Source organism: Notamacropus eugenii, chromosome 1 (genome assembly GCF_028372415.1).
Source record: "Notamacropus eugenii isolate mMacEug1 chromosome 1, mMacEug1.pri_v2, whole genome shotgun sequence".
NCBI lineage: Eukaryota > Metazoa > Chordata > Mammalia > Diprotodontia > Macropodidae > Notamacropus > Notamacropus eugenii.
Window position 1 is genome coordinate 63,281,755 of NC_092872.1, and position 13,570 is coordinate 63,295,324.

A 13,570-nucleotide genomic window follows, 5' to 3' on the forward strand; every position below is an offset into this window, starting at 1 on the left:
TATCATATTACAACGTAATGAAAAACAAAAACTCAATATGACTCACATATATAATGTAAAAAGCAGCTCATTTTTTGTTCCTTTGTGTCTTCCATGAACAGGATCAGAAAAATAATGTACGTGGGGTTTTATAAGCTTGAATCTAAGATGATTAGAGAATAAAGGTGGCAAGGACAGGAAAGAAACTAGATACTAAAATTCTATTAACACAATAAGAAAGGATAAGAAAATAGGACATCAGGGTCTAGGTAGATGATAGTACTAGCTATAATATACAATAAAACTTGACAAGTAGGTTACTGAATTACAAAACAAGGTATTATGTAAAGTCTGAGGAGGAAGGTTATAATTGTCCTAGGGTTTGGGCAGGGGAGCAGGGAAGAAGAAAGGCCCAGAGAGAGTAGGAAAGACTTCTTAAAAAACACAGCTCTCGAGCTGGACTTTGAGAGGTTTAGGAATCTAAAAGCAAAGGAGGGAGAAAAATATCATTCTAAGTCCGGGAAACAGTGTGGGCAAAGGCAGAGTGGTGGAAAAGTATAGCTAATGTTTGGAAGGTATAGAGTAGTCTAGATTTGCTGAAGCATAGAGGTAAGGGGATGCCAGTTATAGAATGTCTTGAATATCATATTGGGAATTTTGAACTTTATTGACAAGGCAATAGGGAGCCCCTGAAAATTTCTGAGCATAGGAATAACATGACTACTCCTATGTTAAGAAAGATTAGGCTAGCAGAAAGGCTATTAATCATGTTCAGTTGTTATAAGATTCATAAGTATGTAAATTTAAGTCATTAAGGGATTATTTTGAGGGATGGAGGAAGAGAAAACAAAGGAGTCAGCTGCTAAAATAATGTAGGAAGTTGGAAAGAGGACTTAAAAGGGAGAAGGCTATGACAGCTACACTATTATGAGGGTGATTAGGATAAATGGCATATATTTGCAATGAAAAGTAGAGAGAAGGGTGAGGAATCTGTGATAAAATCAATCAAGCAACAAGCATTTATTATGTGCATTTTATGTGCCAGACGCTGCGCTAAAAGCTCAGAATTTAAAAAAAGCAAAAATACAGCACCTATTCTCAAGGAATACGCAGTCTGCCACATAAGATTGAGAAGATTCCCCCTAATGCAAAAGGTTAAAAGAAAGCCAAAATCTTGATGAAATAGGATAGTAGAAGATAGAGGGCTCTTCAGGAAAACCACAGTTTTCACTTGAGTAAGGAGATGGAGGAAACACCTTAAATTCAAAATGAATCCATTTTTTTCTGATAGACAGAGTAAAGAGTTTTTCTCCCACATCCCTAAGTGCCCCAAAATAATTTAAATTCTTGGGATAACTTTAGAGTTCACTTTAGTTTTTCCACAAGATTGGACTTTTCTTTGGCCAGCTGTGATCCAGAACCACACCACTTTAAAGGTATTAACTGCCTTAGAAAGCACTTTTTTTTGAGCTTGGGGATTTCCACGTATCCGACTGACCACGAACAGCTATTGGGCCATGTGAACATCCAATGAAATACTAACTATTGCTCCTTATTGTTTAAAGAGCTGTCATATCACAACTTTAAGCATCCAGGACTTCTTATAGAATTAAAGTTGTAACAAATGGAGAGTTAGAACAAGAAAAGAACCTTCCCATGGTTTTGTTTTTTTTATCCTTGAAGGCAAAAGATGTTCAGTAAAAAGCAATATGTGCATCTATATTTTTATCCAAAATGTATGATATTCCCTGTAATGCCTGACCCAAAGGAAAGAGTATTTTAAAAGATTACTGATTGAGCATTTTCCCTGTGCTGCTCTATCTTGAAATCACTGGATTATTATACAGGAAGACCTATCCCTACTTTGCTTGAATTCATACTTTCCTCTGAAAATGGGACTGACACAAAATTGCTAAGTTTCCTAGGGATATCAGAGAAATAAGTCTTTACCACCCTACTGAATGCTTTCCTTTAGAAGGGCAAAGTATACTAACTCTTCCTGGAACCATGATCCAGCCATGTGCCTTTCTTAAGGTAAGCCTTTACACAAACTTCCATCCACAGCAAGTGGCTGCATTGAAAGAGCATTGGCTTTTTTCCATATCTGTGCCCTCTTTGGGGTATAGATATTATATGGCAGGGCATACTCTGCCTTTATCCACTAGTGCAGGGCCTATGCATACAGGTAAATTTATTTGTATGTAAGACTGATTCAACAAGTGCATGTGTCTTCCTTTCCTCTCTCATCCCTGTTATAGGGAGAATTAGACTAATTGAAGATAGTCTTAGAAGGTATAAACATTTCTAGATGTTTGTGTGGTGATACATAGAAATTACATTTTCAAAATACATGCTTTTTGAAAAAGCCGTCACTGTACTTCTGATATTCTAACAAACATTTATTCTAATTGTCCAGGTTATCCTTTCCCTACTGCTCCTCCTGTGGACCCATTTGCCAAAATCAAAGTGGAAGACTGTGGAAAGACTAAGGGGTGCTTTAGGTTTGTAGTAAAAAAAAAAAATTAAGGTTGTAAAATATATTGATTTTTCAAATATTATTTCAATTGCACATAGATTCTATAAATGAATGCTTAGGACCTATGGCTATTCAATATGATTATGATCAATCTTTATTACTGTGCTAAAAGGGTAGGGGGAAGTGGAGTATAAAGCATGATTTCTGGCTTCAAAAAACTTGCAAGGGAGGTGGGGAGAGAAAGACTAACACAGTGAACAAATTAGTTAACAGTACAATAATAATACACAAAATTAAGTTATAAATTGTATGGTACAGGCAAGAAGTGTCTGAGTAATTGAGCTTAGTTTTGACCCTGGTGAGCCTGAAGATGGACATTTAGGTAGACAATTCCATTAAATAGGTAGAGATACAAGGCAGGATCTCCAAAGAGTGGATGGAATGAGAAATAAATGGACTGAGGAAGTACTCACACAATATGGTACCTTGTGCATAATGAAAACTCAAAAAATATTAGTTAAATGAATTAATGAAGTTAGTGAGGTAGAGGAGAAAGGAAAGTCAGAGAAAGAGAGCCATAGGAGAAGGACGAGAACTATCAGAGTAATATATCATGGAAATCAAAGAAGGGGAAAGCTAGAGAATGCCCCATGGAGAAGAGAGGTCTTGTCTTTGGAAGGTAAATAGAAGAACAACATGACTATGGGCATAGACACAGGAACAGGAATGATTCGCATAAGGGACGTTGAAAAGATTATCTTGACTAGAGCAGAGAGTAGGAAATTAGCTGAATTACAAAGGACAAAACAAGGTGTGGAAAGCCACTTTAGATTGGATGCTGTAGGTCTGAGGTGTCAAATAGGCCACTTTGCAGTCTGAAACACCCAAAGTAAGTTCCAAACCAGATTAAAATATAATCCTGACATTTTAAAATGTCAGTTTTACATTTCAATATTTAGCAAATATTAATACAAAATATTGAACAAATAATATTGGGCAAAATAAACTTTCTATTCAAGTATGACACTACTGTTGTAGAAGGCAATAGGAAGTGTTTGAAATTTTTTGAGAAGAGAATAGGGAGGAATTGGTGATTGACTAAATGGAAGGGAAGAAGAAGACAGACATATCCAAAATGAGTTCAGACTTTTAAGCTAGGGTTACTGGGAGCATTAATGGTGCCACTGAATGAGATGGGACAGTGGAGGGTAAAGAAAGAAGTTAATTTTCATTCATTCATTCAATAAGCTTTTGTTATTGGTGAAATCTCAAAATGAAAACGTCCAGGAGGTGGTTGGAGATTTGAAATTGTATCTCCATGAAAAGACAGAATTAGAAATATAGATTTGGGAGCTGCCAATTTAGAGGATCTACTTGAAGTTATGAACATGAATGAGCTCTGCAAGGAAGACAGGATAATAAGAACAAAGCTAACAGAGTGCTGGACTTGGAGTCAGGAAGACCAAGGTTCAAATCCTGCCTTCAGCTTTTACTAGCTGTGTCTAGAGAGTGACTCAGCACCCTTTTAAAATCCTGTTGTCTCACATGCCTCATCTGTAAAATAAAAGACTCAGCGGTCTCTGAGGTCACATTCAGCTCTATATCTATGATCCAATTATGAATGCCTACAATGAGGGAGTAGGAAGAAGGAAGGAAATAAACATTTCTTAAATGCCTACTATGTGCCAGGCACTGTGCTAAGTGCTTTACAAATATTACCTTATTTGATCCTCACAGCAATCCTAGGAGGTAGATACTACTATTATTCTCATTTTACAGTTGAGGAAATTGAAATAGAGAGCAGTTAGATGACTTGCCCAGGGTAACACAGCTAGAAAGTGTCTGAGGCCAGATTTGAATCCTGATTCTGGACAGCGTTCTATCCACTATACCGCCCAGCTGCTTCTAAATGAAAAGAAAGAGCCATAGTAGTAAGCAATGAAGAAGTCAGAGAGATGTTATTAAACCAGCAGAACAAACCCCAACACACTTGCACATGACAGACAGTCTTTCAAATATTTGAATACCACTATCACATCCATCCTATATCTTCTGTTTTTCCAAGCTAAACATTCCCCGTTCTGTCAACAGATCCTTTTGTGGTGTGGTTTCCATTTGTCCACTGCCTTATAAGTAATAGACTTTAATATGCAAATACCTAAGTAAGGAAAGGAAATTCCTACTGCCATCTTGCAAATTGTCATGATCTCTGAGAAAAATCTCTTTGTGTGTGTATGTATGTGTGTGTGTATACATAATATACATATTTGTGAATCCCTTTGGCAGTTAATATCATATAATATGATATAATATAATTTAACATGCATATATATGCATATAAGCAGGGATTAGCTATCTCACTGGACCAGGCATTAAGTGACTTGCCCAAGGTCACATAATCATTATGTATCAGCGGTAGGACCTGAACCCAGATCTTCCTGGCTTGAAGATTAGATCTCATGCTCTAACCCATGCTCCTGTCTTACATATGTATTCATACATATCACACAAGGCAGCTAGAGGACCTAGTGGCTAGAGAACTGGACCTGCAGTCAAGAAGACCTGAGTTCAAATCCAGTTTCAGACGGTTGCTAGCTGTGTAAGTTTGGGTAAATCACTTAACTTTTTTCTGACTCAGTTTCCTTATCTATAAAATAAGGATAATAATGGTACCTACTTCCCAGCTTTGTTGTGAGCATAAAATGAGATAATATTTATGAAGCGCTTTGGAAACCTTAAAGCACTGTATAAATGCTAGTCGTTTGTCTTTCTTGCTGTTATCTCCACCAGGTATAAAGTGGTAAAGCTGAGATGTGAAGCTGACTGCAAATTCACAGTTCTTTCCACCTCTCAGTTAACCATCATGGTTAGCCATTTGACATCTTCTTTTTCCTCACCACAAGAGGGAGATGTTTCCTTTTGGATGCTCCATCCGGCTCAGCAGAGAACTAAAGCTCCTTCAAAACACTCTTCCTTTGGGGAGCCTTGTTTCTTACCTTCTGAACATTCAGTTCTTATGGTCTTGCCCCAATACTCTAGTTTCAGTTAACCATAAAAACACAAGTTGTTTTTTTTTCCCAGAAGCCTTCTGATATTCATATAGCTTATAAGGATTATAAGGATCTGAGTCTCCATTTTCTTCTGCCCTCCCCTTCCACTGAGCTCCTTGAAATCTGCAAACTCTCATTTGACATATCCTCTTCATCTTTGCTTTTTATTCATTGTTTAGCTATTTTCAGTTGTGTCCAACTCCTTGTGACCTCTTTTTTGAGTTTTCTTGGTAAAGATATTGGAGTGGTTTGCCATTTCCTTCTCATTTTACAGATGAGGAAACTGAGGCAAACACAGCTAAGTGACTTGCCCAGGTCACACAGCTAGTAAGTGTCTGAGCTGGATTTGAACTCAGGTCTTCCTGACTCCAATTTGTGTTCTGTTCTCTTAGCCATGTAGCTGCCTCCTCTTCATCCTAGTTCTCAACAAGTTCAGTCCCTGCCTTCCTTTCCATTAAAATCCCTGTTCTCATACTTGTGGGCTTCACTGAAATCAGGAGTGTACCCTTGGCCTCCTCCTTCATCATCCTCCTCATTTCCTATGACCTCTGTCTTTACTCAACCAGAGTAGTCATACCTTAGATCTCACAATCACCTACAACTGCCGTTTCCATGTTCGTGAGCTCTGAAATTCTCCTGTCTGATCAGTTTTCTCTTTTACTCCTCTGCTTTACCCTTCCTAAACTTATCTCTTTGACCTTCCCACAACTTCTAGTCCCTCTACTATACCCTATTCTCCCAGTACATTACCTCTGCTCTAACCTCCCTTTAAAGTCTTGGCCTCATAGTTGACAAGTTCAGCTATATATAATCTTCTCTCCTTGAATCCCTTGTTTCTGATTCTCAATCCTTGGTTACAGCCCATGCAAGCCACTGCCACTGGAGGAACTTCGCCTGGACAGAATCTCTGGACATATCGGGAATTACAGGGTCCCACTACAAATCCCTCTTATCAGATCTAAACTGAATCCTTACTGCCACAGAACAATCCTAACTATTATGCTTCCCTTAGCAGTTTTTCCAAAATGTTTCTTCTCTTCTCACACCCCTTTTAGAACTCCCTATTCCAATCCCCCTTAGTATATCACTCATCACCCCTCTTCTATACACACATCAAAACCATTCTATATTTTCCCTGTCTTGTCCTCCGTGACTTCATTTTTGTGAAAAGAAAGTAGGTCTTCTCCTTATCAAGGTCAACCCCACTCCCTGTGTTCTTGATTCTATCCTCTTGCCCCTTCAATCATTCCACACCCCATCTTCAGCCTTTCCTTATCTACTGACATCTCTACTACTATGGACAAACCTAACCCCTTCCTAAAAGTAAATAAATAAATAAAAACAAAAGAATTTTCAAAAAATCTTTCTCTTAATAAGTCTGATCAATTCTACCTCTATAATATCTCTAAATCTGCCTTCTGTTGTCCACTCACAAAGCTAGTACCCTCTTTCAGGCCCTCGTTACCTCTGCTAGGTTGCTGAAATAGGTCCTACTAATTGGTCTGCCCACTTCTAGTCTCTTCTCCCTCTCTAATTAATCTTCTAGACATATGTCAGATTAGTTTCCCAATACACTGGTACGTGTTCAATGCACCCTTGTTTAAAAATTTCAGTTGTTCCCTATTGCATCTAGAATAAAATACAAACACCACAGCTTAGCATTTCAAACTCCTCCTATTTTCCAGATTTACTTCATTTTACTTCCTTTCATGTAATCTGTAGTCCAGTCAAATTGGTCATCTTGCTTTTCCCCCGAACTCAGTATCTGATCCTCTAGCATCCCATGCCCTCTCTTCATTTCTATAAGACCTAACTCAGATGTCCCCTGGGGCCTTCTCTGCTTATTGCCCGCCACCACCAATGTTCTGGCCTTCAAATTATCCTCTTTTCTTCTCTGTCTATATTTTCTATCCCCCAGTGATATGTAAGCTCACAGGTGATTAAAAACTGTTTGCCTCTAATGGGATTGAATCACTGTCTCAATTTACTCAGCAGCACAAATTTAAGGGATTAAACAGCTCCTTTCAAGCATCTCCTTTTTAATCCAAAGTCTTTTTGCCCCAGACTCTTGACCCTTAGGGTAAGAGGCGCCTTATTTCTACTCTTTAGATCTAGTTTGCTCTGACTCTGCTTCCCAAAGCCTGAGGTTTGTAGCTTTTAGACTCATTTTATTTGCTGAAAAAGTGATTTATTCCTTAACCCCCTTCCAATCCTCCGGAGTTGGCAGCTGTCCCCTAAAAATCTTTCTCTCTGGCTCCTCTCTGTAGCCTATGTGACCATACTAGGCAGAGACTTTGGTAGCAGCAAACAAAGAGTAGTGATCTGAGTCATCTGGAATCAGAAAGTAGTATAGGGAATGCAGTTGTTGGAAGTCAGGGCAGCTATAGGTCCATAATCCAAGTAGTAAGTCAAGAGCTAAGGATAGTTGGTAAGAGGGCAGAAATCCAGAAAGCAACAACAAAAAGCACACTCCCCAGAGTTCAAAATTATGAGTGGAGAGAGAGAAAAAAGTACGTTGTAAACTGTAAAGCACTCCAGAAATTCAAACTATGCTGAAAAGCAAAGCGGTGGGACAGGAGGGAATATAAAGGTACCATGTACCATTGCTAGGGCATGGCAGAGGAAGTCCTACATGCAGAAGGAGAAGAGTGAGGCATGGTTGCCCTGAGCAATCTCCTTAAATCTCCTTAAAAGGACATTCTGTGAGGATTTATCAGTCAGAGGAAGAGTAGTGCCCTACAGCCATAGGCTACTTTTGATGTGTGAATTCCTGGGCTGAAATGAGGTTTCAGGATGAAGTGGTTGGGCAGGGTAGAGGAAATCTCGAGTGTAGCCTGGAGAAGAATTACATAGAATGATCAGGACAGTATAAGTGAAAAGAACAACTAAACCTTGATTGTTGCATATTATAATATAATAACATAATTAGCTCTAGGGAAGAACTAAAAAAAATATGACTCCTTCCCTTCAGTGCAGAGATTGAGAATAGTTGTTGTGGAATATTGGATATGCTGTAAGAAATAATAAATATATTGGTGAGTTTCACTAAACTGCTTTTTCCCCCTCTCTTTTTTCATCTTAATTATAAGGGATGGCTCACTGGGTAGAAGAGTGGGGAGGTATTTATTTTGAAATAAATGTGATGTGAAAATGAAAGTCAGTAGTACAATAAGATTTTAAAAATTTTCCCAGCTGTAAAATTACATAAGCATTAGGATCTGCAAGAAAGGGACAGTGCACATAGACAATAGTATAGATCCTGAAGATGCTAAAGTCAGTAAATAGCTAAACCGCAAATGGGCAGGTAAAAGGGAATGTTTATGTTCAAGGTTTTAGAAGAAGTAAGACCTATTTTCCTCTTCTTCTAGGTATGGGAAACCAGGATGTACTGCAGAAACCTGTGATTATTTCCTTAGTTACCGCATGATAGGAGCTGATGTTGAATTTGAGTTAAGCGCTGACACTGATGGCTGGGTGGCAGTTGGATTTTCCTCAGACAAGAAAATGGTAAGATTGAAACTGGAACTGGGAGCCTGGTGCATTGTATTATTGCCAGATTCGCAATTTGAAATTATAACGGTGTTGTCCAGACTTCATTCCCTACTACTAACTGTGCAATATGTCCTTTGTTTGATTTTTTTGTGGTTGTTCATTTGTTTGGGATTTTCCCCCTTACAAACTGAGCTTTGAAGCATTTTCTTAGCAGGGCAGTATCCTAGATAAAATCAAGGTGAGTATTTTAAGATTTGACTAGCAATATGAAGGTGCATTTTTTAAAAAGTGTATTTCAGACAGATCAAACTTTTCATTTCAATGGGATCCATTTGCTGAAACACAGTATCTCAAAAAATCTTATCAGTCCTGAACCTTCTCATTGACAAACATTTGGAAATGTCCTTTGAGCTTTCTTTCAGGTCACATTCTTCTCCCTGGAGCAGATTTTTCAAGAGCCCTTGAGTGACAAGGCCAGGTCTTCAGCCCTGACAGCTTATTGCTCCTAGAGGCTATTTTTATGCAGTGTTTATCCCAGTAGAGCAGAGCTGCAGGCTGAGCTCCTTCAGTTGCGGGCTTAAGTAGTGACTCATTTTGAGAGGCGGTTTTTGCTCTTCTTTGCATCCTAAGAGTTTAGCACAATATCTGACACATAAGTGCTTAATAAATGATAGATAAAAAAAAAAAAACCTGTGTGTGTGTGTGTGTGTGTGTGTGTCTGAGAGAGAGAGAGAGAGAGACAGAGAGAGACAGAGACAGAGAGAGAAAGTTAACTCATTTTGTTAACAATAACAATGATAGCTCATATTTATATCATATTCTAATGCTTGGAAAGCATTTTATATACGTTTTTCATTTGATCTTTAAATCAGTCCTGGGTGGGAGGTGCTATCAATAGCCTATTTACAGATGTAGAAAAATGAGGCTCGGAGAACTTAAGTCACTTTCCCAGAAACATACATCTTATAAATGCCTGAGGTAGGATTCAAATCTGAGTCTTCCTGACTCCAAGTCCAGGACTCTCCTTGCCATGCTATCTCTCAATTATGGACTATTCAATTCAGGAATCTGATGGGGAAGACTACTTGCTGTACCACCCCTAATTCCTCTAAGCACTTTCCCAATACACAAAAAATTACTTGATAAATATTTTGTATAGCTAATTAGAGACATGTTGTCTCCTCTAAGGTATGCCCCTTCAGGGCAGGAACTATTTCCTTTTTGCATTTGAATCTCCAGCACCTAGCATTGATCCAAAGAAAAGAGAAACCAAACTGGATAGGGAGACTCCTTAGTTCTTATCTTGTCCAAATAAGAGTAGATGTGAAGATTTAGGGCAGCTAGATAGCACCGTGGTTGAAGTACCAGGCCTGGAGCCAGGAAAATTCATCACTTACTGGAGTGACTCTGTGTGACTCTAAGCAAATCACTTAACCGTGTTTCCCTCAGTTTCCTCATCTGTATAATGACCTGGAGAAGGAAATGGCAAGCTGCTCTAATATCTTTGCCAAGAAGATCCCAAATGGGGTCACAAAGAGTCAGACACAACTGAAACAACTAAACAGCAACAAAGATTCTGCCTCCTACCTGTGATGAATGGAAAAACCTAATAGGATCATACTCCAGTATTTTCATGATTAATTTGAACTATCCATCCCTAAGTATAATCTGGATCAGATGTTTTTATATGAAGGTCACTTTGGGGGAGCCATGAGACACTTAACCATTAGATGTAGCTTTTTAGAACTAGAAAGTATTTTAGAGAGTACCTAATCAAACCCCACTTACTTTACTTAAGGTGAAACTGAGGCTTAAGACCTTACTCAAGCCCTCATAGTTAGATAGTTACAGAGCTGGGAGTAAATCATAGGTTTTCTTGAGTGTTTTCCTCTCTACCTTGAGTAGGGAGTGGCTAGCTTTTTTTGTTTACCCTTGTGCTTGGCACATGAGAAGCTCTTAAATATTTTTTTCATTCAGTTATTCAAGTGCTGCTACGTTTCTGCAGTACTTTCTGGTTATTTGAAATTGTTAGATCTCTTTTGTGTAAAAGAAAAGGAGAGACAGAGTCACGAGAAGTTCTAGTCCTAGCTCAGCTACTTACTTGCTATGTTTCCTCAGGCAAATTACTTCATCCTTCTAGATGTCAGCTTTCTTGTCAGTAAAATGAGGGCTTTGACTAGCCAGTCTATGAGGTTTCTTTGAGCTCTAATCATAGTTTTGTGATCTAATTATCACATGAACTATAAATATCCCTTCTAACTCTTATTAAGCTCTATGTTTACGGTGTTTTAAGGGATAATTAACATTACCAACCTTCAACCAAAAACCAAGACAAAAAATATGACCAAAGGGTTATCCCAATTCAATTCTTTATTTTCTTCTTATCTAGGATTAGGTATAAATGGGCAGTTATGTTTACAGTTGAACTTTCTTTGGGGAGGATCTTTTAAAATATGCATCTCTGAATTTTTTTTCTCCTTGAATTGTTTTGGTTTTAGGGTGGTGATGACGTCATGGCCTGTGTCCACGATGATAATGGCAGAGTCCGCATACAACACTTTTACAATGTTGGCCAGTGGGCCAAAGAGATCCAGAGAAACCCTGCCAGGGATGAAGAAGGCATCTTCGAAAATAATCGTGTGACCTGCAGATTTAAACGTCCCGTGAATGTTCCGAGAGATGAAACAATCGTGGATCTTCATTTGAGCTGGTATTACTTATTTGCTTGGGGACCAGCAATTCAAGGTAAACTGATAGTTACTAATGGAATTCAACACCATAAGTGACTGCTCCCAAAAGTTCCTACTATGTGTCCAGGAGTAGAGGAAACAAAAGAAATATAAAACATGGACCCTAATCCAGATTTACAAAGCCATGGTTCCTTTAAGGCACAGAAGTGGGTGGGTAGGGCTGCCACACCTTGATAAAAGAAACTTGTCAGTCGTTTGACCAGGAGATCATGACAGTGATCTATCCCAGAAGTTCCTTTCTTGTTCCATGAGGATCCTGACTCAAAGCCTCCTTTGGTTCCCAATTCTCCCTTTGTCCAAACTCATCCTCTCTTCTTGCACCATTCTGTGGACTCAGAACTTTGGCATTTAACTGTGGTTGTTACCTTGCCTCTGACACCTCAGTTCTCCTCTCTTTACTTAGCCAGACACTCCTATATTGATGATTGCTAGTAAATTTGGCTTCCCCACCATTTTGATACTACTTTCACAACTGGGCATCCTAACAACCAACTCCCAATGATTCTAACAAGCTGGCAGCTAACCAAAACCCCAGGGTTTTTTTTTCCCCTGAACTTCAATCTAACTACATTTCCCCAATCTGAAACTTGGGCAACTGATTTTCCAAACTTCATTTAAGGACTTGACATTGATCTGTGTTACACTGCATTATGTTTGATGCTACATTCACTCATCTCTTCTCCACCACATGAGCATCAGACTTCCTTATTACAGAAACTGTGGGTATGCTTTACAAGGATAAGCCCAGGACCAGCTGCCATGAACCATAACAAATAAAGGCTTTATAGGCATAAGGAACAATTGAGCAAAATACGAAACCAAGGAAGCATGAAAAAGATTGCAAGTTGTACGCTTTGGTCAGAACATGGAATCTGTGAAGGGGATTAATGTGAAAAGTATAGAAAGGTAGCATGAGACCAAATTGCGGGGAGCTTTGAATGACAAGCTAAGGATTTTGAACTTCACTAGTTTCAATAGGGAGTCAATGGAGGGTTTTGAGCAAAAGAATGGCATGACTAGATCTATCTCTAAAGATAAACCTGATAGTTATGGGAAAGATGGATTGGAATGGAAAGAAAGTGGTAGATGAGAAGAATGATTAGAAGTCTAGGTGGGCAATATTGAGTATTATAATTGTTAGAGTTATGGCTCTTGCCAGCACATTATCCAGGAATAGAACTTGAGAGTGAGCTTAGCTGGTATAATTCAGATGGGCAATGAAAGCCTGGATCTGATTTCATAGTTTATCATCACTTACTCTACACACACTGTGCAGGAGGGCTGGAAGAACACCCGACATGACCCAGGCTGACATAAACACCTGTGAATACCCTGACAAAACATAATGATGACACAAAGAGAAGAAGCATTAGATCAGTGTTATGGAAGCCACCATACCATGCCGGGCCAATATCTTCTATGCATATCCTTCCCCACCAAATGCTCTATAACTACCACTGCATCTTAACACCAAGGTCAGTTCCTGCACACCACCAAAATACTCCTATTTCCAACTTTCTTCCTTCCATCCAGCACTTCTTAGTACGCTAGCATAAATGACAGTACACTCAAGCTCCCCCTTCATCAGCTGCCCCATATCAGAGAGAAAAATAGATAGAACTTTTAAACCACACTAAGAATACCTGCTCAGCTTTAATAACTTTCAGTTGCTCTAAAATTTTTAGGACATACTGTGTATTGTGGCTGTGGGAACGGAGATGAGAGGACAAATAATGGAGACAGCAGCTTTAGAATAAACAGGATTATGGACTTAGAACAACTGTTCATTCCCTTTATGATAATAATAGCCAGCATTTATATAG

The 13,570-nt window shown here is 38.8% G+C and overlaps 1 protein-coding gene across 1 annotated transcript in view; it reads left to right on the plus strand.

The window, feature by feature from the left end:
- Positions 1-13,570, plus strand: part of FRRS1L (ferric chelate reductase 1 like) — a 41,232-nt gene that overhangs the window by 10,895 nt on the left and 16,767 nt on the right. The window contains exons 2-4 of the mRNA XM_072604322.1: positions 2,396-2,480; positions 8,874-9,012; positions 11,496-11,742. Coding sequence (XP_072460423.1) covers positions 2,396-2,480; positions 8,874-9,012; positions 11,496-11,742 — 471 coding nt within the window. The remainder of the gene's footprint in view (positions 1-2,395; positions 2,481-8,873; positions 9,013-11,495; positions 11,743-13,570) is intronic.